The sequence below is a fragment of the Mustelus asterias genome, chromosome 7, assembly GCF_964213995.1.
Source record: "Mustelus asterias chromosome 7, sMusAst1.hap1.1, whole genome shotgun sequence".
In the NCBI taxonomy this organism is placed as follows: domain Eukaryota; kingdom Metazoa; phylum Chordata; class Chondrichthyes; order Carcharhiniformes; family Triakidae; genus Mustelus; species Mustelus asterias.
Genome location: NC_135807.1, coordinates 99,609,697 through 99,635,066, shown reverse-complemented (window position 1 = coordinate 99,635,066; position 25,370 = coordinate 99,609,697). Strand labels below are relative to the sequence as shown.

The 25,370-nt window shown below is 41.2% G+C and overlaps 1 protein-coding gene across 1 annotated transcript in view; it reads left to right on the top strand.

Moving 5' to 3' along the window:
• Nucleotides 1-25,370, top strand: part of LOC144495875 (transcriptional activator GLI3-like) — a 326,921-nt gene that overhangs the window by 66,009 nt on the left and 235,542 nt on the right. Inside the window, exon 2 of the mRNA XM_078216554.1 lies at nt 8,205-8,447. Coding sequence (XP_078072680.1) covers nt 8,205-8,447 — 243 coding nt within the window. The remainder of the gene's footprint in view (nt 1-8,204; nt 8,448-25,370) is intronic.

The window sequence follows — 25,370 nt, the reverse complement described above, 5'->3', positions numbered from 1 at the left end:
TTTGCCCTTGCGTGATTCCTTTGCCCACAGTTCAGTTTAACACCCTCTCTCCAGCCCATGTTACTACAATTCACCAGGACACTAGTCCCAACATGATTCAGTTGAAGGCCATCCCAGTGGTACAACTCCCACATTCCCCGATACCCCATGAATCAAAACACATTTATCCCACACCAATCTTTGAAACATGTGTTTAACACTTAGCTTGTTTACCTTATGCCAATTATGCCACTCCTTCTCTTGTAAACACTCAGAATAGCACTACCTCCTTGAATTACCAATTTCCCAAACTCTCACTCTTGTCTTAAGCTGCCCTCAGTTGCAAATTGCTATCTTCATGCTTGCTCCCTGTGTGTGCTTTGCAAGATCACATGCCTTTATACCAGGTGAAGCTTTACAGAGCTGAGTCAAGTGGCGCTGACGAGTGAAACTAATTTGAACCAGCTACCTAATTAACTAGCTGCAGCTGCCCCTCCGATAGGTTGCTTGTTATCCCTAACTAAGACTGAAAGATGCTTTAACAGAAAATTGTAGTTAAATGCTAAATACAAACTTGACTAGATTTTAGAAAGAGCTTAAGCCTCAAAAGTAACCCTTAATAAACCCTTAATTCCCTCTTGCCAAATTCCTAAACTCACACTATGTCTTGAACTGTACTCAGTCAAGAGGCTACCTCCATGCTTGCTTATTTAAAATTGATCTGGTATATTTACAATAGAATATTTTTACTTAATGCTTTGAACAAATATATAGGAAAAGTTTCAATCCAATATTAAGCCTTTGTATTTTATTAAGGCACATTCTTTTCCTTTGCACCATCTTCTGTCTACAGAGTTATCTGGTCTACCGTATCCTGTTCTACAGAGTTTCCAGTCAGTTTGCCTACCTTCTGATATCCTAACTCAGTGCAGTTCAATTTAAATACCTTTGGTTATGGTGTATTTTTTCATAACTGACAGATTCAGAATAATTGGTTGTCATGCATTTAGCTGAACATGTCACGCTGTTCAAAGTAGCTTGGCTCCTCCCTTCAACTACAGTTTGACACCCAGTTTAAACCAACCTTGCAACAAGCGTATAAAAATAAGCTGGGCACAGAAATCTAAACTGTACTGGTATCTTTTAAGCTGCTTATGTAGAGTGACTGGATTTAAGCAGAGAGTGGATAACTAAAACTAGACAAAAATGTTCAATTCATATCACAGCCACCCGTTGCATCGAAGTGACTTTGGATCCATTTCCCACACCAGCTATCCGTGATATCTCTGCCAGTTTGTTCAGAATTATGGGCAGGTTGGTATTTTGGGCCCTTTAGACTGCACAAACGGTTTAATGCCGGACCCTTGCAGCCAGCAGGGAAAGGAAGCATTCATCCCATCATTTTGGGCTGAATTCAAACTCCGGATCCAGTGGTGAAAGGACTCTATTAAATTACTGGGTGCGAAATCCAGGCTCCTGAATTGGTAAACCAAAATCACTGCCCCTGCACTTTTGAAGTGAAGAATCCCAGTTTCTTTGGACTTTGTTCAAGCCTCAGTTCACTGACTATAGGAATCAGCTTTGTGCCTTTTATCTACACATCTGGGATTTAAGTGTCTCGCTGGTGTCTAACTCACTAAAAATGGATCCAGTACTCAAGGTATTGTCTAACTGCAGCACTCTATGGTTTTAGAATGACATTGCCCAATATACCTCTTTAGTAACGTAAATGAGCATTTGATTTTCTTGCTGTGATCAGTACGCATAAATACTAAACTTAATGTTTCAGTAGCCCACTGAACTTCCCATTAGCTATGTTGACAGCATTTATTGCAGTTACTTATATTGCCTGTATTTTCTTCCAGAGTATAGCACTACCCACTTATTTATACTGAATGTTATCTACCGCTTACAGGTCCTATCCAGTTGATTGGACACATCTTTCAACTGCTCCTCCCCTCAGTTTATTTTCATTTGTTAATGTGACCAGTTTGTATTTAGTTTCTGAATCCAACTCGTTGATGCTTATTAGAAATAGCAGTAGCTGTGACAAACATCAATCCCTGGAGCACTTCACCCGGTACTCCGCTTCCTCCCCACCATCATCACCGCCTGATGTCACTCTAATGAGTGCTTGCCGTTTCCTTCCTAGCCAATTTACTGCACAAATTCAAGTTTTATCTTGAACTCTCACCAGTTTGAAGTCTTTTGTCAAAGGCGTTCTTGAAGTCTGGATACATAACATCATAAGACTGTTCCATTTAGAATGTCTGTTCCACACAATAGCCAAGACCACTCCAGCACTCTGTGGCACACTGAGTATTATGATGTTTTACAAGTGAGTGTTGTTATGTAGAATATTGCAGCCAAGCTAGGCCCAAAGAAGGTTTAATACCTTCTGTCAACTGAATTTTGATACTTTTTAGAATGAGCTGAGTTGATATAATGAATGGGCATATCTTAAGAAAACTAGATCTCCAGCTCTAACTTGGAATTTCAAACTAGTTCCACAGGAGCAAATTTATTTGGCATTGACTAACAACTTAATGTGGTGATTTCTCATTTCCAACACACATGCAAAGGAACAAAGTGATTAGTTCTGACAAAATCGCCAATCATTGTTTGATTTTGTACTTGGAAAGGTGACGTTAGCCCTTGCCTAATATCCTATACAGCCAGGTTCTCTTTCCTCCCAAAGTGGTATTGATGTAATAAAATTATTCATGGTATCTGGAGACTACATATGGAGAAAAGTGTGCCCTTTGTCAGGTATAGTACTGTAGTCCTCAGTGTTCTGATTGAAGTTACCCTACTCTGCGTTCGGGCTGCAAAAGTTGTGTAGTAAAAACAATTATTATTATAATTGCTAATTATTGCAATAACTTAATTTGGTTAAAATTGATGTTGAACAAAACAAGGTAAGTTCATCAAGAAATTCCTTGCGTAACTTATTGCCACATAAAGTAGTAGTTTTTAGAAACACAATCAAAGACAGCTAAATAATGTTTTGAGAAGATACTTTGATAGTGACCTGCTACAATCACTGATTTGAATTGGATATCTTAGAACAGAGACTAAATGGTTCTATGTTTGTCACACCTGGAGAGGACGTAGGCCAGAATTTTCAGGCTGTTCATACCAGTGGGATCTTCTGGTCCTGAAAGGTCGCGCCCCCACCACGTGTTTCCCAGTGGTGCAGATGCAGTCAATGGGAAATCCCACTGACAGTGGCGGGACCAGAAGATCCCGATGCGCTGTCTCCCATCACAAGAAACGCACTGTGGGGGGGCCAGAAAAATCCCCCCCCCCCCCCCCCCCCATCGTCTTTACTCTAAGAGCCACTTGTGGTAAAGCATTCCAAGGCATAATAAATTGTGTGGGGAAAAAAGTACTCTCACTTTCCCTTTCATTCTCCCTGTGATAATCCCCTTGTTACTGAATCATTTACGATGATTATTTTAACCAATTCCAATCTTTTAACTGCTTTTCAGGTTTGACTTTTAACGTTTTTGGCGGTGTGATGAAACCTTGAGGCTCTCGTCGCTGTTTGGAGCTTTGAAACTGAAAATTATTTATGCATTTACTGCAGCTTTTATTAGTGGTCCACTCCCTTACTGTAATACAGCGTTTGACACAATTCATTGCTCCCCAAAAAACAAGAAACTTGTGTGCCAACTACAGTAAAATCCTCGTTATAAATGACCTCTTCCTTTAATTGAATGATTGCTCATTAAACCAGTTCTATCAGATGCAAGTATGAAGATCTTTTCAGTGAAGGTAGGATCTTGAGATGCTTGTGCCATGTATAGCATCCATGACAAATTCACCTTTTTTGTTGCCTTTTGTAAGTTTTGGAAGTTTCACAGAAACAAGCGTACGCACTTCTGGGAAAGTATTTGATCATTGAGCTCAATACATTTTCTTATATTTGCTTTTCAAAATTGGCTCATGAATAGTTTTTTTTGCGAATGCTAACCTACACTCCAAACACATAAAAGGCATTTAGAGCAACAATTGTTCATTTAATTAGTAATTGGACAGTGCAGGATGGATAAGGCATTGAGAAACGTGCACTATTATTGGGAGACGAACAGTGAAATACCAGAAATAGAACATAAGCTCTGATCAGGGAGGCTGTGAGCACAATTACTTTTTCTCAAATCCTTCTGTGACACTGCAGGGGGAAAAAGGACTTTGAAACTTGAAAGGCTAGGGTTTGCTTTCAACCTCAAAAGCAAGGAGGAAAGGGCTCTGAAATTTGCTCAGTACTCCCAATTCACCATTAGCCTGTTTCTTCCTTTAGCCTCAAGGCATTCTCCACCATTTGAAAAGACGTTAAGAAATTCAATCACAATAGAAGGCCCAGTTTTGAACATGTTTCAGTTGGTGCAAAGAGGTTTGGTCTTCAGGCTTTGTGTGGGGTGAATTGAACTGAGCAACCATTGGAAAGAGGGAAAAATGGTGAATGAACAGCCTATATGCAGACACAAATCCTGGCAGAGCAAAGGCTGCTCTTCCTTGATCTTTGCATATGCAGCATATGGGGGTCTGCTTGTGGCAGTGTGTGAAGCACAGCCCATACTAAAGTCAATACAGAGCACTTGGTTTATCACAAGATTCTCGTTGAGTTTGTCTTGTAATTGAATCTGCTGTTGACCCTGTCTTGGGGACCATTTTGTAAAACCATTATTCTGCATAAACTGAAATAATAAACCTTCTTTCTGTTAGGCTGATTGTGATGGTGTGACACTAGTTTGATTTAATGATTACCCGCCTGACCCCCTGAGCTCCAGAGAGCTGTTTAAATAGAGAATAAGTTCACTAGGAGGCACACCGGTAGAATACTAATGAGCTGGTTAAACTTTGCATGGCACCAATCAGTTTTTTTTCTGAATTATCCTAATGGGAGAGGCTTTGTATGTGAGAGAGATTACTGAGGATTGCCCTCATGGCCGGATATTTTCAAATGAGATTGTGACTTGCTCAGAGCTAGTGAGCTGCAGGTTTTTATGAACTGAGTTGTTAGCATTGCTGAAGCCTGTCTCCAGGTCTAGCTGCTCTGTACGTGTGCAGGACTGTTGCAAACCAATGCCATTGTTTTAATTTGTGAAATTCAAAGGCGCTTTCAGCAACAATAGAAGTATACTCCCCTTTAGACGTGTAAGTTCTAGGAATATATATATTTTTTCCTCCGAGTTTGATTTTTGAGGTGTTTTTTACTGTTACATGATTAATGGTGTTCAGCAAATTGCTAATCCATGTTGAAATTTTAGAGATTTAAAGTTTCTTGTCCTTTATGAAATAAATTCTTATGCCCTCTTAACTTATGATGGTCTTTTTTCCACCTCTTGAGTAATAGCAGTTGTTCACTGTTTGTATGTTTAAGTCAGATGTCAGATGCTACTGGAGGAGCGGCTTATATTTCTGCAGTAGAATCACTTGTTGCCATGCCATGTAGTTTGTTTCTCTCACAAAGTTGGTTTGGTTCAGACTGCCAATGTTTATTTCTAAATGTGTTGAACATTGTGGTTCAACAAAATAGTGTGGATGATGCACCTGTGCTCTGTTGTTAAATACTGCATGGTGTAGATTTTTGTGGCAGAAGATATTTGAGTATTGCACAAGATTACTGAGTGCCTACATTTACACACAAAATAAGTTATTTCAGTCAACCGTTTGGATGTAAAGTTTTGTTTATGCGAGCCTCAAGGCATTGGACAGAGAATTATTTTGTGATTTTAATTTACCTTCGGAAGGTGAGAACTGCCTAATTAATCAAGGAAAGTGCTATTCAAAAAGGGGAAAATGGATTTAAAAAGAGGCCAGCAACTTATTAATAAGAGTAGTTAGTGCAGCAGGAAATGGCATTGATATATGATTGGACTTGCGTTTTGGTTCTAATCAAACCCCCGCTCCCTCTTGTTACTCTCTCATTACAGCTTTTAGCATCAGAGGTTGCTTTTTAGCCTTACTCTACCTTTAGTTTTCTCTGCCCCTTCTCTTCTACCTATTACTTTCTCTTCTCCCTATTACTTTCTCTTCTCTGCGTTTTCACCCGAAAAAGATAGTGGTAAGACTCTTGTTCCTGGTGAGTTGCTATTGAAGTGGAGCAGATGGGCTCCATACTGAGCCAGTGTCATTCATATTAGATCTGGTTCCTGACTTGTCTACAAAGACAAATATGGTCACTTTTAGTGGTATTCCTCGTCATTAAAATCTAAACTTTGTGCCTTAATAGATGTGTGTATTGTACTTAATAAAAAATTGGAACAAATGCTTCACTATGATGTGTTAATAGAACAAATGATGAGGATACTTTGCAGTGCAAAAATCACTATCCAACTAGTTGAATCAGTTCATCATTATTTCATCGTAATTTACACATGTTCTCCTGCACAGGAGTGAGAGAAGAAACCTTGCAGCAATGAAAAGTGATCCTAATCTTAAAAATTGTTGTCCTCAACCTTTTGTGATGTTCTGAGTAAAGTTTGATTGCAAATTGATGTAACCCTCTCACCTGCCACATTAAATGTTGTTGGAGTTCAGGTGCCTGCGGACACACAAATACACAGGTCTCCACAGATGGACCTGCAGAAATGCAGATTCATGTTCACACAATCAAACACACAGTAAGATCACAGAGGCTGCACAGATGCACACACATGCATAGCCAGGTGTTTGCACACAAGGCATGCACAATTAGGTCTGTGTGCATGTTTTGTCAGATGCACACATGTAAACACACTCAGGCACACACACATGTTCATTGACACACACAATCAAACATGCAGTTGTAAACGGTGCACGCACAGACATGTGTCCAAGACATTCATGCACAGGCACACAGTAATCAGTTATACTGAGAAATCGCGGTTCATGCTTCATTGTGACACATTTTAAATATGATAGTATTCAGAGCCCTTCAAATCTAATGCAAATTACCTAAACTGGTGATCTGACCTTTTGCTGAAATAGAATTTCATTTTCTATTGAGAGGAATACAATTTGCTAAAAAATTGGTTCAATCATTGAATCTCTACAGCGCAGAAGAGGCCATTTGGCCCATCAAGTCTGCATCAACTCTCTGACAGAGTATCTGACCCAGGCCTTCTCCCCTGCCCTATCCCTGTAACCCCACACATTTCCCATGGCTAATCCATCTAACCTACACATCTTGGGACACTAAGGGGCAATTTATCATGGCCAATTAACCTAACCTGCACAACAGTTTCAACTTGGTCTGAATACAGTGAAACATTTCTCTTTTCTGTCTCTAATTCAATGCTAGCTGTGGCTTGGTTGGTAGCACACTTGCCTCTGAAGGTTTCAGGTTCAAGTCCAACTCCAGGGCTTGAGCACCAGAATCAACACTACCATCCCAGTGCAGTACTGAGGGAGCATTGCATTGTTGCAAGTACCGTTTTTCAGATGAGATGGTTAACTGCGGCCCCTTCTGCTGCTTTGGCGGGTGTAAAAAATCCAATGGCAATATTTTGAAGAGGAGGGAGGGAAATTATCCCTGTTCTAGCCTATATTTACCCCTCAATCAATATCACAAAAATGGACTATCTAGTCATTATCATTTTGTTGTTTGCCTCCACAGTTCCTACATTACAATAGTAACTACACTTCAAAAAGTACTTCTTCAGCTGTAAAGTGCTTTGAGACACCCAGTGGTTGTGAAAAATATTATATAAATGCAAGCCTTTTTAATTCATTTTAAGGGGAGACAGAGGCATAGTGGTAATGTTACTGAACAAGTAAATCAGAGGCCCAAGCTAATGCCCTGGGAACACTGTTCAAATTCCACTATGGCAGTGGTGGAACTTAAAATCAATTAATAAATCAGGAATTGAAAGTTAGTTTCATGGTCCCTATTAAGAGGACTATCACCAATTGTTGTAAAAACTCATCTGGTTCACTAATGTCCTTCAGGGACGGAAATCTGCCATCTTTACCCAGACTGGCCTACATGCAACTCCAGACCCACAGCAATGTGGTTGACTCTTAACTGACCTTTCAAGGGTACTAGTGATGGGCAACAAATGCTACCTTGCCAATGATACCCACATCCCATAAAAGAATAAAAAAACAAAAGTTAAGAATACGCTGATGTTGCTTCACAACTCTGGGTCAGCAATAATAAAAACAGTTTTTGCTTCAGTATATACAGTGGTATCTGCTTTGCTGCTGATTCTGATTTGAAGTCTGCTTCCTTCTTCTAGAGGATGAAATTCCTGGCGCCTATCACAGAGAGAGAAGAAACGCAATTGCAATGCAGCCACACGCTGGTGGGCAAAGCCTGAGTAAAATTGGTGAAGAACCATCAACTTCCAGTGAAGACAGAGCTTCTCTAATAAAGAAGGAGATCCATGGATCTTTGTCACATATACCAGAACCTTCCATCCCCTACCGTGGGGCACTTTTTGCTATGGATCCAAGGAATGGCTACATGGACCCACATTATCGTAAGTACTGGTACAATTCACTTCAATTTTAAAGAACAATAAAACAAAGTAGATGTCCTCTACTTAAAATGATGTTAGCTTGGAATCCATCTCATGGGTATTTCTAACTGCTAAGTTAGTCTATTTGGATTGGTCCTGGTGATGGTGTTGCTGCATGGGTTGCTTAATTCACAAAGGAGGTGTTTTCAGGTATTAAGATCATTTTCTGCTGGGACAACTACAGAAAATGCTGGAAAATCGCAGCAGGTCTGACGGCATCTGTGGAGAGAGAATAGAGCCAATGTTTCAAGTAGGGATGACCGTTCAGACGATGACCCTTTCAGGTCATCCAAACTCAAAACGTTACCTCTATTCTCTCTTCACAGATGCTGTCAGACCCACTGAGATTTTACAGCATTTTTTTGTTTTTGTTTCAGATTCCAGCATCCGCAGTAATTTGCTTTTATCAATGTGTGTTGGATTTGGCCTGCACCAATCCCACCATCTCTCTTTTAATGCACAAATCTTGTCTCGGTGTCCAGGAAACCTGAGGAAATGTGATCGAAGCAGGTGCTGCAGATGTAACAATTTTACTTTTTGATTTATTTTTCTCTGTTAAAATACTTAGTGTGATTTGGAATATGTTTTCTAAATTAAATTTTGTCAAATGAAGCCAGTCGAATGCACATTGAGGGAGTGTTTCATTTAAGTGTCAGTTTTGCTCAAAGTAACCAACTACCTGTTGGAATTGGAATCAACAGATTAGATTTCTGCATGTAACAAATAGGATTGTATAAAGCTGAAATCATGCTGGTTGCAATTTAAGTATGAAATTAATATTTATAACTATGGCAACAAAAAAAATCAGAAATTGGGTTGAGCAGAAGATTCTTGCTGCTATTTTAAGATGAATTATAGTTAAGGAAATATTCCTGGTAAGCGAGTGCAGCTTTAAGGCAGAGATGCCACCCATTTAATAAGAATTCTCACTGTAAATAGATGAGGGAGCAGGAGGGCATCAATGTGATTTGCTGAGATTTGAATGTTGAAGTGAAGTGTAGGTAGCTTGTGATGGACATGTTAATTTGTGAGCATGGAAGAATTCTGATGTTTGACACAATAACAAGGTGCTTTTCTACTTGGAATGTGGTATATAATGTACAGATTATACTAATGTGCAGTTTATACATATTAGAAGCCATATTAGATTTAATCGCATTTCGGTCAATTGTCATCCCCTTTTTAAATACTAACGTAGTTTATGTAGTTGGTGCACTCAAATTCAGTTTGATTTGAAACTGTTACAGTACATTTTTCTTCTGCACTAATTGCAGTTTTAATTTTCATCTTATGCATTGTGAAAATGGGCACAAGCAGTGACATATCCCCACATCCCCTGACGCCTGCTTTTTTCTTTTCCTTGTTGTATCCGTTTTTGCAAGATGCATGGTACTTTGGATTTGTAAAACCAAACTAAGTCATTAATTACAGCTACGGGAAGTGGTACCTAAAGCAAGGTATCTATTCAGGAAGGGAAAAGTAGAAACTTTGAACTGTAAATGCAAAACTTTATTTCATATGTGTGCCTTGTGGCAAACAACCAATAGTGTTATGGGAATTCTGGCCTAATGCCTATACTTAATGTGAACATTTCAAAAGAACACTGGATAGTGAACATGTGTACAACCCAGATCATCAGGTTAATCCTTTAATAGTGCTGCTGATTGGACAGTATAAAATTACAGTAGTTAAATTAGCTTATAGGTCATTCAAGTTTACAGCTCAGAATGAGGCCATTCAGCCCAACATGACTGTGTGAGCTTCCTTACTAACCTATCTCAGAGGGATCTGTGAGCTAATGATGAAATGGTGATTTGAGGTCCAATGGTATGAATTAGTTTACCCTGAGTGGGTGAGATTGTATCACTGCTGGCTGGCTGCCTATTTTGGAGTCGCATGATGATATTGTAATGAAGTAATTTCTACATCTTGAGAGTTAAATCACTTGACTTCAGACTTTTGATGTCAAAACTGAATGTGAGGTAATCATGCTTTTAAGTCTGTCCAGACTGTGTTTCTAATCAACACGTTGAGCCTCACAGAGGGGACTGATCTGGTGCTTTCTACATTAGCCAGAAGGTTTAGTATCTTGAGTTGAAAGGTCATTGGACAGATGACTGATTAGCCAAAGCAGCTGATTAGCGCGGGTTTTAGCATGAGAAATGCCAGGGATGAAAGCAGTTTTGATTGTCTTATTAGTTTGGCAGTGCAGGGGACTGTACGCTTTATAGGGCTTGATCAAAGAGATTCTAAATCTCAAGTCTGGACATTGGTTTTGTAGGTCTGGGTACTAAGATTAGGGTGTGGAGCCATTTTATTCTCTTATTGACCCATTATGTATTACTGTTGCTTGTGAAGCTATTATCCTGCAGTGGAATTTTATAACTGGGATTCCAGTAATTTAGAAGGTGTTGTATGTGGGCTTTCTTAAATGAATTATTGGGAGTACATGTACTAAAAAGATCCTTTTAGAACAGTAAATACTCTCACTATTTCAAAAATATTATGGTCAATCTTGTGTGCTAATGCTGCTGACGCAGTGTTTAATTTTAAGTCATGGTAAAACCTGTGGCGTGTGCTGACCTTTATGTCTGAATAGCTCATGTGTTCCTATCCAGTAAAGTTCTGTGCCAGATAGTAAATTAAGATTTTGCTTTGAAAATGTTGTTCTTATTGGGACAAAAGCACTGCATCAGCACCTTGCCCAAGGGACAGGTCTCTACTTTGGAGCTAAACCAGTGAATGGTTGCAGACTCTTTAACAATAGCCAGCATCGCAGTCCATTTCACCATTCAATAGAGGCCCATGGACTTCTCAGCAGAGGTTCAATGACTTGCTTTCTCATTTCCTAGTCTAGGAACATGTGAGTAATTCTCTTGATTTGATCCCATCCCTTCTCCCACCATCCCATCAAAGATAAAGAATCTCTGGCCAGATGAATTATCATTATGACTTGAGTGGAATGAATGGGTCAGCAGCAGTGAGCCACTGTATGGATAGGGTCTTTTTCAAATGTTCTTTCACTCTCGATGAACTGACTGGAGTCAGCCAAATACAAAGTGACTAACTTATTCAGAACCATTGTTTAATGGATTTTCCTTGTTTCCAGTAGAATATACTTTCATAGTCAGAGCAGGATGAACCTTAGTGAGAGGAATCCCTAAATGACTATTTCACAATTTATGGTAAGTCATAATGAGATTAGAATGTACCCTCGTCTGCTCAGATTCAGGTAGGAGCAGCAATGATGGTGAAACTGTGGTACCTGCTCCTGCCTTGCACGGTGGCCATGCCAGGACAAAGCAATTGGTGCAAGGAAATATGTGCAGGTGGTACTTGTGTATCTATGCTTGCCCTTTTAAAGGTGGTGTTTGCATGCACTCAGTGTGCTTATCGAGGTGTTATTTGTGTATTTACCCATATCCTTTGAAGGTATTATTTGAGTACCAGCACACCCATTTTAAGGTAGCATTTGTGTATCCTTGTGCAAGGATACACTTGAAGGTGTATCCTTGCATCTTGCTCTTTTTAAGGTGTTATTTGTATACCCACATCTCTGCTCTTTTTAAGTTAACAAGTAAATAAGGAGCATTGCTCATCTACACATGAGTACTCAATAATTGTTTTATTGCAACACTAATCCTGGCATTTATTCCAAACTGTGACAATGCAGTAATAATCTCGCTTGTGCAAAAAAAAAGCAGACAGAAATGTTGTTATTTTGGCAATGTGTGTTCTGAATGAAGTCCCATTCCTGATAGGTTAGGTTATATTTCATTGCCTTCAGTGCCCTAAATGTTTTGGAGAGAGATTAGATGCTTCTGTTTTCCAAAGTCAAATATCCCAGTCTTGACAGGTTAAAAAGGGACATTTTATGTGAAGCAGATTCTTTGCTTTATGACATATTTAGTAAAATAGCTGCTGTTTTATTACTCTCTGATATCAGTCATGAAGTATATTGCCCGCTGGCATTGATTAGTGGGTATTAGTGAAAGCCCTTCCCACATGTGACTGGTCTTAAGCCAGTCATGTATAGCTAAGGATATAATGCAGTGTTCACTCTTGTTCAAACAGGCCAACATATTTTGTGGATTAGGTTTAGTAAAATAACTCTTGAGCAGGCAGCATCTCACATAAGGGTTTGGTTTCACGCCTGTCGACCTCGCGCTGTTTCGAAAGAGAGTGAGAGTGTGAAAGATCAGAAGAGGAAGGGTGACATTTTGAAAGACAAATGCATGGGTGACCTTAACTTTCTGCAACACCTCTTAAATCTGTCACAGGTGTGTATTATGCCATCCAGACAATTTGCAAAGAACATTCTCAAATCAGTGAAGGGGGGGGCGGGGGGGGGGGGGGGGTGATTCTCTTCCCCCCCCCACCCTCTTACATAGTCAGTGTTTGTAACTAAGATGCTAACACCTGCAGGTACAACCACCTGGCTGTCAGTCCCCTGATATAGTGCTATTTAGAATCTGTTGTCGCAGAATTTTGTTGCCAGCTACAGTAAAAATAAATATGAAAGTAAAGGCACTTTTATATATAACTTGGAGTCCCTTAGGAGCTATGCTCAAATGGAGACCAACAGCCTCCATGTTCCCTGTTCTAAATCAGGGCTCATTGATTGATGGCTAAGAAGGAGGTTATTGGCTCCACTTTTGAGTGGAGATCCAATGACAGCTCACAAGACCTACAAAACTCTTGATTTCTATTATCTGCACTCTAGAGTCCAGTTTATTTTCAAGTGTGTAATCAATGTGGGGACCAATATATACACTCGCTGCCAACAACACTCTTTCTCTATAAAATGCCTTAAGTGTACCATTTAATGAGCCCACTCTGCAGATCCGAGGGCAAACTCACTGCAAAGGGCATTGTGGTGCTGATTTACAAAACTGTTTCTTCACAGCTGCTTCTAATTGTTGCGCACAGCATAACTAGACCTTAACAAACAATCATCTCTCAACATCAATAATCTCCTTCCAACTGACTGTCACAGTCTCACCAGTCTTTTTGTTTCATTTTAGTATGTTATCTTATCTTGTCCATGAAATCTCTCTTTATTTCCCTGTCTTTGAAAATTTTGAAGTAACTGAAGGTCTTGACTGAGACTGGTCGAATTCCCAGTGACTCACTGGAGGAGGGCAAACAGAATGACCCTTTAGACAAAGTGAAACAAGCAGTTTTTGCAGTTAAATTGCAATTGAGTCGGAGTGGAGACTGCTTCGAAAAGAAACTCGTCTACTCAGAAATGAGACTTCAATGAAGAGAGTTTAAATGCTGACAAAAAGGCATCGGGTGCTATGTTTTAATTGTCGATAAGTTTATGTATTAGCAAAGCTTTTTCAAATGTCTTCCTATGACATTTCTGCAATAGACTTCATTGAAATGTTTGGGTGTTGTGTATTGAAAAATGAGTTTTGATTGTAATGGCACAGGATTTTCAGGGTTCTTGACAAGTGGAAGGATTGTTACTCATCCAGATGAAAGGTCAACTTAGTTTGTAGCAGGAGTACTGCTTTATAAACTAATATCAACTATCAAAAGGAAATTCAACAGACTCAACTATCTGGATGTGTGTTTTAATGTGAATTATGCATGATTGTTGGTGGTATAAGAAAACTCTGTACCTCTATCTTGGGTTGATGAATACGTTTGAAGTGTTTCGTCCCATATGGCTGAAAATTCCAACTTCTATTTTGTGCTCTTTTCATATTTAACTTGCACTTGCAGGTTCTTTCTGATTTACATTCCTAAGGAGCACGGCGCTGAGCACAACAATCAGTGCTGGTAGTATTGTGGAAGATAAGGAATGAATTGGTTTTCTATATGTTCAAAGATGTATAGGTTAGGTGGATTAGCCATGGTAAATGCATGGGGTTATGGGGATAGGGTGGACGTTGGGCCTGGATATGAGGCTCTTTTGGAGAGTTGGTGCAAATGTGATGGGCTGAATGGCCTCCTTCTGCACAGTAGTGATTCTGTAGTACCAAAAGCAGAAAATGCTGGAAAATCTCAGCAGGTCTGACAGCATCTGTGGAGAGAGAATAGAGGTTTACAGCATGGAAACAGGCCCTTCTGCCCAACTTGTCCATGCCGCCCTTTTTTTAAAAACCTCTAAACTAATCCCAATTGCCCGCATTTGGCCCATATCCCTTTATACCCATCTTATCCATGTAACTATCTAAATGCTTTTTAAAAGACAAAATTGTACCCGCCTCTACTACTACCTCTGGCAGCTTGTTCCAGACACTCAACACCCTCTGTGTGAAAAAGTTCTCCCTCTGGACACTTTTTGTATCTCTCCCCTCTCACCTTCAACCTATGCCCTCTAGTTTTAGATTCCTCTACCTTTGGGAAAAGATATTGACTATCTACCTTATCTATGCCCCTCATTATTTTATAGACCTCTATAAGGTCACCCCTCAGCCTCCTACGCTCCAGAGAAAAAAGTCCCAGTCTATCCAGCCTCTCCTTATAACTCAAACCATCAAGTCCCGGTAGCATCCTAGTAAATCTTTTCTGCACTCTTTCTAGTTTAATAATATCCTTTCTATAATGGGGTGACCAAAACTGCACACAGTATTCCAAATGTGACCTTACCAATGTCTTGTACAACTTCAACAAGACGTCCCAACTCCTGTATTCAATGTTCTGACCAATGAAACCAAGCATGCTGAATGCCTTCTTCACCACTCTGTCCACCTGTGACTCCACTTTCAAGGAGCTATGAACATGTACCCAGAGATCTCTTTGTTCTGTAACTCTTCCCAGTGCCCCACCATTAACTGAGTAAGTCCTACCCTGGTTCGATCAACCAAAATGCATCACCTCGCATTTGTCTAAATTAAACTCCATCTGCCATTCGTCAGCCCACTGGCTCAATTGATCAAGATCCTGTCGCAATCGGAGATAACTTTCTTCACTGTCCACTATGCCACCAATCTTGGTGTCATCTGCAAAATTACTAACCATGCCTCCTATATTCTCATCCAAATCATTAATATAAATGACAAATAACAGTGGACCCCGTACTGATCCCTGAGGCACACCGCTGGTCACAGGCTTCCAGTTTGAAAAACAACCCTCTACAACCACCCTCTTTTGTATTCATTTTGATACCTCGCCCTGGATCCCATGAGATTTAACCTTAGGCAACAACCTACCATGCGGTACCTTGTCAAAGGCCTTGCTGAAGTCCATGTAGACAACATCAACTGCACTGCCCTCATTTGCCTTCTTGGTTACCCCTTCAAAAAACTCAATCAAATTTGTGAGACATGATTTTCCACTCACAAAGCCATGCTGACTGTCCCTAATCAGTCCTTGCATCTCTAAATGACTGTAGATCTGTCTCTCAAAATACCTTCCAACAACTTACCCAGCACAGATGTGAGGCTCACTGGCCTGTAGTTCCCAGGCTTTTCCCTGCAGCCCTTTTTAAACAAAGGCACAACATTTGCCACCCTCCAATCTTCAGCCACCTCACCTGTGACTATCGATGATTCAAATATCTCGGCTGGGGACCCGCAATTTCCTCCCTAGTCTCCCACAATGTCCTGGGATACACTTCATCAGGTCCCGGGGATTTATCTACCTTGATGCGCTTTCAGACTTCCAGAGCTCCTTTTCTGTAATATGTGCACTCCTCAAGACATCACTATTTATTTCCCCAAGTTCCCTAACATCCATGCTTTTCTCAACAGTAAATGCTGATGAGAAATATATGATGACCCTTCGTCAGAGCAGGATTCTGTGGTTCTATGTTGCACAAACACCTCCTTTATTTAGTAATTCCTCGACAGAGCTCCCAAGCAGCGAAAAATGTGGGATTCATTCACAGCATAATTGTGTTGTATTTGCATCAAAATCCAGCGCGTAACTTGATCTCTGGATTTGTTATGCTGGTTGCAGATTGCATTTGCAGTTGTTGCTGTTAAAGTGGTACACCATCAGTTGGGCAGATCTGCATGGTGCTGGTTGAGGTATTACAATCTGCAGTGTACATACCGAACAGACGTGTGTGTGCATGCTTGTGCAGTGCTTTTAATTTAAAGAAGTTGGCACCAAGAATGCCCCTGGAAGCTGGGTAATCAGGTAGAAATCCATGCTCTGATTTTCATTTGAGATCATCACCTTATTGTTTGTAATTATCATTTGCTCCTTTGCTCCCCATTCCCTCCCTCCCTTCCCACAAATGTTTCAGTTCCACTGCTGCTGTGTGAGTTACTCTTTCTAAATGTATTTATTTCTTCACACAAGTATCTGAGCAACTTTTTTCTATCTGAAAACATCCGAGCTTGGGATCTTTCATTACTTCCAATGTTGGTTAGCAGGAGGCTTTCTTTGTAGAAAAAGGTAAATAGAGTCTCAGTTTTCTTTAATGGAGTGTCCCATCTGACAGTTACTTAGAGAAGTGAGTGAACTGCTGTGTTAGTTTGAAGGGTGCTTCAAAGTCTCAGAACTTTGGTGAGGTCAGATGAGATCATCAGTTGCACTACTTTTGATGCCTGTGCAAACTGACTCTGGAAAGGCCAAGTCTGCCAAAAGTGCTACCTATGAAGTTGTCCCTTGTCAGTGATGCTGGGTGATCCCTGCTGACACCTTGTTTGCAGAGTTGGTATCTGCTTTGGACTTTCTGAAAACACATGCTGTGGTGGTGGCAAACCTCTGCCCAAAGCTGGTGTTGCCATTGCATCAATTAATTGATGTTGAGGGCTTTTGTGTCTCTTTGGACAGCATCGTTGAATCAGAGTTTTAGGTGTCCTGTTGGTCTCTTGGCATGGGCTACCTCTGTGAACACCATTCTCTTGGGAATGTGGCTATCTTGGCAAGCAAGCAAAGCCTTCTTTGCTTGATTAGCGCTAGCATGCTTGGCATGTTTTCCCTAGAAAGGGCTGTTTCGTTGGTGACTTTGTCCTTCTATGTGATGTAGAAACAGGAGATGAAAGTTGTTGAGACTTTTTCTTGGGAACTGTGTCCAGCTTTACAGCCATCTAGCAACTTGCTGAAGATACAGGCCTTAGAAATAAGTATCTTGGTCCTGCAGGTCAATTTGTTGTTCTTCCATGCTCGTTTTGTCAGTCAGCAGAAGTTGGTGGCTGCTTTGACAATATATGTGTTGAGCTCTTCATCAAGGGACAGGTTGTCTGTCACTGTCGATCCAAGGTAGCAGAATTTGCTGACTGTTTCCAGTGGTGTGTGGTTGAATCTGATCTCAGGTGAGACATAACATTTTGTGCCACAGCTACAATTTCCTTGATGATAGAAATCATAGAAACCCTACAGTGCATGAGGAGGCCATTCGGCCCATCAAGCCTGTACCAACAACAATCCTACCCAGGCCCTAACCCAGTAACCCCACATATTTACCCACTAATCCCTTTAGCCTACACATCCCAGGACACTAAGGGGCAATTTAGCGTGGCCAATGCACCTAATCCGCACATCTTTGGACTGTGGGAGGAAACTGGAGCACCCGGAGGAAACCCACGCAGACACTGGAACAACGTGCAAACTTCACATAGACAGTGACCCAAGCTGGGAATCGAACCCAAGTCCCTGGACCTGTGAGGCGGCAGTGCTAGCTACTGTGCCACTAATATTGAGGAAGAACATGACACAAGCATGGAAATGATGATCCATGAGCCTTTGGAATTGATTTTCTGTTCGGACAACTCGTACAGTATCATCAGCATACAGAGGTTCTCTGATCAGAGCAGCTGCATTGTGAAGAGAGACTGAAGAACTGAATGGTGCTGTGCATGTTATCATGGAAAGAACAGATGAGACTACAATGCTGATTCTCTCTAGTATTTGGTAGAGGCCTGTCGTACTCTTGGTATCAAAAGATTCACAAAATTCACACAATGTGAGTGGTGTTTGCTGCTGTCAGCACTTCTCTTGAACTGATGTAGAGAGAATATCATGTCTACCGTGGATTTCCCTATCTGGAGCCGTGTTGTGCTTCTGCATATATTCTGTTGGTTAATCAATAGAGTACAGTTAGAATGACTCTGGCATTGGCTTTCCCAGTGACACTGAAGGGTAAGATGTCCTGTTAGTTGTTGCAATCCTTTCGATCGTCTCTGTTCGTGTATAATGTGATGATGTTTGCGTCACGCGTAAGCTGTGGGACAGAGCCTTCTTTCCAGCAGAGAACAAAGAGGTGGTCAAAGTACATTAGCTGGTGGGGCTTTCTATAATTGAGTAGTTTGTCATTTGCAGGTGCTAGGGAGTCAGTGGCCTTTTCAAGCTCAAATAATGAGTTCCGCATCTAGCTCATACATGACCAGTAGCTGCAGAAGATCATCAAGCACAGGGAGAGGGATAACAGTCTCATGATAGTACAGCTTGGAGTTGTGCTCTATCCAACTGGTCATTTACTTGTCCCTGTCAGTGAGTACTTCCTCATCTGCGGATTTCAAAGGGGCAACTTTGGTGATAAGGGGTCAAGTGCTCTTTTGATACCACACGGTGTACGAAGGTATGAGGGTTCATGTGGGACAAGCGAAGCAGAACTGTCCACATAATGATGTAGCAATTCACATGGGAGTAGTAGAATATTGTGGTGAGTCTGGTAGAAGTCGGCATGAAGATAGCTCTTCATTGGGACTGTATCCTGTATATATGTATATAGTTATGTGTTATTAAGGAACAGTTATTGTTCAACCAGCCAAGCCTTAGACATCTTCATGAGATGATATAGAGCCATGCAAAACACAGAGCAAAGTTTACCATTGTCACTTGCAGTTTTTATTTATTTGCATAGATTGATCCAACACTCGTTCTGTCTTCTGCAAAACTGCCTTGGCTAGCGTGAGATTGTCAAGTGCTTTAGGATTAGGAGACGGGTTGTAAACCAGGTGAATTTTGCTCTTCACTTCAATGATCGGAGTCATTTTCAATGTCTTTCTTTGTTCCTGTTTCTGCCTTTGTTGGCATCTCTTGTACATGGAATGTTGATGCGTGACAAGCCATTGTGTTTGCACTTTAGTATTTTCTGTGTCCTCCTCCTCCTCCCCCCAAAGAAATAATTTTTCTTTGTGGCAGAGGCTCCAGAATATTGGCCAGAGCAGGCCTGGCTAACCTTTTTCACTTCCAGGGGCCACACTTACATTTTATTCTTACTTGAGGGCCGATGGGCAAATTTTGGAAAGATAAGATTTGGCAAAACAATAATCTGAATTTCAGAAAAAGTTGAGGTTTAAAGGAAAGAAACAATTGCTAAACCAATGTAAAGTAATGTCAAAGGAATATATTAGAGTTAAACAAAAGAGTAGGGAATAAAAATTACCAGAATGTTGGAGGGTCTGTGTATATGGATGGGAGTATGTGGATGCATGAGCATGTGTATGGCAGTGAGTGAGTGAGAAAAGTATGCATGGGCATAAGGTAGAATCTCACTCACCCTCGCACACACTCTATATATACAAGCACACACTCCATACGCATACACACACTTGCTCACTCACTCCATACGCACACATGTCGCTCACTTACTCCTATGCTCACATGTTGCTTACTCACTCCCACACATGTACACACAGTCCCTCACTGCCCCACACACAGTCACTCACTCACTCCCATACACATGTACACGTACACACTCAATTGCTCCCTCCCACGTGCACACAGCCATTCGGGCACAATTTCCTCACCCGGTCCCGCCAAAATGACAAATATGCAACCTCGCTGGGCCCAATGTGACTTTGCCTTCCCTGGCTTGCCAAGACCTTGCCCTCCCCAGCCCTACGTAAATGTCCCTAAGCTCCATCCCCCATGTGGGTTGGCTCCCCAATGCTCTGGCCCCTCGTACCTGGCTCACTGGGCTCCAGCCATGCCATGCTAGACTCCCTGGGCTCCAGTCCACTATAGCTTGATCCATGGGTTCTAGCCCTGCCTTTGCTTGGCTTTAAGTAAACAGGACTCGAGAGAAGCCCTGGAGATCAAAGAAGGCTTTGAGAACTCCTGAAGGTAGCCCATGGAGCAGTTGGATTCTGCTTGGCATGGCCAAAGAGCTAAAATTGTGCTTGTGAGTTTGTGTCCATGTGCAGACCCAGAGGAACAGAATATTGGGAGATGAAATTGGAATTCTGCGAGCTGAGCTGTTGTTGAGGCTGTCCAAGTTGGAGTGATGTTTGGAGAGAATTCCAAGGTTAGATTTTCAAAGGTGAAAATTGTAATCCCTCATGAGAAAGGCAGAGTTTCAGTGAGATTGGTTGACTTGGTGTTATTGACATCTGGGTGGGTTGTAGGGAAGTCCATCAGGATAGATTTAAAATAACTAATAGAAGAATTATGAGGAGGTAACATTTTCACCTTGAGGGTGATGGGAGTTTGGAACTCACTGCCTGAATGGGTGGAAATGACAGAAACCCTCATTGCACTAAAAGGTGCATTTGGATATGCATTTGACATACTATAATATATAGGACTATGGAACAAGAGCTGGATGGTGGGATTAGATGGGATCGATCTTTTTCGGCTAGTTATGTAGAAGATGGTTCAAATGGCCACCACCCCTGCTATACCTCTTTCTATGGTTCGATATCTGCCCTCAATCAATCTCGCCAATGCCAATTATCTGGACATCATCGTATTGCTGTTTGTGGCAGCTGGCTGTGCGCAAACTGACTTTCTTTTCTACATTCCAACAGTGACTACACCTCAAAAATATGTTTGTCCTTCTACCTCTTGCTCACTCTCACCTGCTCTTTTCGCCCCACACTCTTTTCCACTATGATTTATTCAATATTTATTTTCTTTCCTCTTACTATTTATGAATTTATCTGCATTGCCTATGACTGTTCATATGTTTGTGTCCTTCTTTCTGATTTTGACTGTTTCTGTCTTCTCCTATTTTTTCGTGTGTGTGTGTGTGTGTACATGTGTACATGCTTTTGCAATAAGCGGCAATGGGCGTTCGCCGCTGACCTCAAAGGGAGCTGCCCGAGACGATGTCATGATATCTGTGATGTGGTTTGCCCTTCCTGACAGCAGTTTCCATCTGATGTCAGATGGAGGAGAGGGCTTTGCCTGCAGAAAGCCGGTGAGGAGCCGATCGCATTGAAGTATTTATCCACACAGGGCAAACCAGCATGTTAAAAGCACTTGATATCCTTCAACTGAACTGCAAATTTTCAGACCATGAAAAGAATGTTCAGATTAAGATGGAAACTAAAATAAAGATAGCAAGTGGGCAGGATTAGAAATCAGGGTAGGCGACCAGAGAAGAACAGGGAGGATCCGGGTGCAGAGGTGGGCTGGGCAAAAGGCCCACCTCTGAGCTCCAGCATTGAGACCAAAAGTTTAAAAATAAAGATTTAACCAGTTGATTTGATTTGATTTATAATTGTCACATGTATTAGTATACAGTTAAAAGTATTGTTTCTTGTGTGCTATACAAAACATACCGACATACAGAAGGAAAGGAGAGAGTGCAGAATGTAGTGTTATATTCATAGCTAGGGTGTAGAGAAAGATCAACTTAATGCAAGGTAAGTCCATTCAAAAGTCTGACGACAGCAGGGAAGAAGCTGTTCTTGAGTCGATTGGTACGTGACCTCAGACTTCTGTATCTTTTTCCCGAAGGAAGAAGGTGGAAGAGAGAATGTCCGGGGTGCATGGGGTCCTTGATTATGCTGGCTGCTTTGCCAAGGCAGTGGGAAGTGTAGACAGAGTCAATGGATGGGAGGCTGGTTTGCGTGATGGATTGGGCCACATTCACGACCTTTTGTAGTTTCTTGCGGTCTTGGGCAGAGCAGGAGCCATACCAAGCTGTGATACAACCAGAAAGAATGCTTTCTATGGTGCATCTGTAAAAGTTGGTGAGATTCGTAGCTGACAGGTCAAATTTCCTTAGTTTTCTGAGAAAGTAGAGGCATTGGTGGGCTTTCTTAACTATAGTGTTGGCACGGGGGCCCTGGACGCCTAAAAACTTGAAACTTTCAGCCATTCCTACTTTGTCCCCGTTGATGTAGACAGGTGCATGTTCTCCTTTACGCTTCCTGAAGTTGATGACAATCTCCTTCGTTTTGTTGACATTGAGGGAGAGATTATTGTTGCCGCACCAGTTCACCAGATTCTCTATCTTATTCCTGTACTCTGTCTCGTCATTGTTTGAGATCCGACCCACTACGGTGGTGTCATCAGCAAACTTGAAAATCGAGTTGGAGGGGAATTTGGCCACACAGTCATAGGTGTATAAGGAGTATAGTACGAGGCTGAGAACGTAGCTGGGAAGCTGGAACTGATTCATGGAATATCCCACCAGCCCCACTTTGCCAGGTGCCTTTGCCAGTTCCATTTGACAAGTGTTTATGACAGTTTTGACAGTACATTTCAACAGACCGGTTGGCAGTTCCAATTAGTTTGACTGTAATAACTTTGTGTACCTTTTATGCACATTTATGCCTACTTTTAACAATTCCAAAGGACACTTAGTCTCTCCCAAAGATGTCATGGAACCAGATCCAAAGAGGTACTCTGGCTATCAACATAAATTCACAGACTTGCTCTTACCTGGTCTAATCTGAACACTTTGAATTTCATGCTCCTGGCCTACCAAAATCGCATTTCATTGGAGGTGGCTGATGATTGAAATGGCCAGATGTCTCCATAAACTTTACTTGCACAAAATGAGCCTCACCTTCATTCCCACTCTTTCAAAAATGGGAAATGCCATATTCAGGTGCAAGACTTAGATTTTCAGCAATTCCACCGTCTTCCCCACGATGGAGTGGCTCTCTGTCATGGCAAAACTATAGGCCTAGGTGTTCTGGAAAGATACGAGACGAAGACAATGGGGATGAGTAGCGGTATTGATTAAGGACGGCATTGCAGTGCTGGGGCAAGAGGATGTCCCAGCAGGGTGAAGGACAGAGTCTGTTTGGCTTAAGCTAAGAAAATAAATATGCAATTACATTGTCCGGTATAGTCTATCAGCGACCAACTAGTGGGAAGATTGTAGAGGAACAAATCTACAAGGAAATTATATGGCAATGCAAGAATTAAAGGTATCATGGGGACTGTCTGCGTGGGTTTCCTCCAGGTGCTCCGGTGTCCTCCCATAGTCCAAAGATGTGCAGGTTAGGTGGATTGACCATGCTAAATTGCCCCTTAGTGTCCTAAGATGTGTAGGTTAGGGGGATAAATTTCCCCTTAGTGTCCTAAGATGTGTAGGTTAGGGGGATTAGCAGGGTAGATAGGTATGGTTAAGGTGATAGGGCCTGGGTGGGATTGTTGTTGGTGCAAACTTGATTGGCCAAATGGCTTGCTTAGGCATTGTAGGGATTCTATAATTGTTTAATTACCTGAATATAGACTGGGATGGTAACAGTGCAAAGGGCATAGAGGGGAAAGAGTTCCTAGAGTGTGTTCAGGAAAATCTTCCACAACAGCATATTTGCACTTCAATGAAAAAGGTGGCACTGCTAGACCTGCTTCTTGGGATAAGGTGGATCAAATATCAGGAGAACATTTATGTGACAGTGATTGTTGTATTATAACCTTAAGGTTGTCTATGGAAAAGGACAAAGAACAATCCAGAGTAATAATTAATTGGGGGAAAGCCAACTTCACTGAGGTAAGAATGAGATCTGGGCCAGATAAATTGGAATCAAGGATTGGCAGGAAAAATGGAAGCTGAACAATGGGCTACCTTCAAAGGAGTGATAGTTCAGGCATAGTCGAGATATATTCCCACTAAGGGGAAAGATAGGATAAAAAAAAATCCAGAGCTCTCTGGATGATAAAAGCGAATTAGAATTATGATGAAAAAGAAAAAGATCTCATGACAGATGTCAGGTAGATAACATAATGGAGAACTAGGCTGAATATAGAAGGTTCAGAGGGGAAGGAAATAAGCAAAGAGGAAGTATGACAAGAGACTGGCAGCTAGCATAAAAGAGAATCCCAAAGTCTTCCATAGGCATATCAATAGTAAAAGGGCGGTAAAAGGAGGAGTAGGGCTCATTAAAGTCCAAAAAGGGGATTTATGCATGGAGGCCAAGGGCATTGCTGAGGTATTAAATGAATATTTTGCATGTGTCTTTACCAAAGAAGAAGATACTCCCAAGCCACAGTGAAAAAGGAGGTGATTAATACACTACAAGGATTTAAAGTTGATAAAGAGGAGGTATTCAATAAGCTGTCTGTACTTAAAAGTTGATATGGCACCAGGATCGGATGAGATGCATCCAAGGATACTGAGGGTAGTGAAACTGGAGAGGCACTGGCCATCATTTTCCAGTCTTTTGTAGACTCAAGTGTTGCCAGAGGACTGGAGAATTGTACACGTTGCACCCTTGTATAAAAAAGGGTGTAATGATAAACCCAGCAACAAGAGCCAGCAAATTTAACTTTGATCATTAAAAATTTCTATAAACAATAATTTGGGACAAAATTTATAGTCACATAGACAAATGCAGTTAAATTAAGGAAAACCAGCAGAGATTTGTTTAGGTAAAATCATGTTTAACAAACTAGCTAGAGTTTTTTAAAGAAGTAACAAAGAGGGTTGATGAGGGTGATGCTGTTGATGTGGCATACATAGACTTTGAAAAAACTTTTGATGCAGTATTGCACAAGATTTGTGAAAAAAATTATATTTCATGGAATAAAAGAGACAACATGGATAGAAAATTGGCTAAGTGACAGGAAACAAGGAGTAATCTTTAATGGATGTTTTCCAGATCAGAGGAAGGTTAATAGTGGACTTCCCCAGCATCAGTATTGGACCCTTGCTCTTTCTGATATATAACAATGACTTAGACCTTGGTGTACACGGCACAGTTTCAAAATTTGCAGATGATTCGAGACTTGGGATGCATTGTGAACTGTGAGGAAGATAGTGTAGAACCTCGAAGGACATAGACCAGTTAGTGG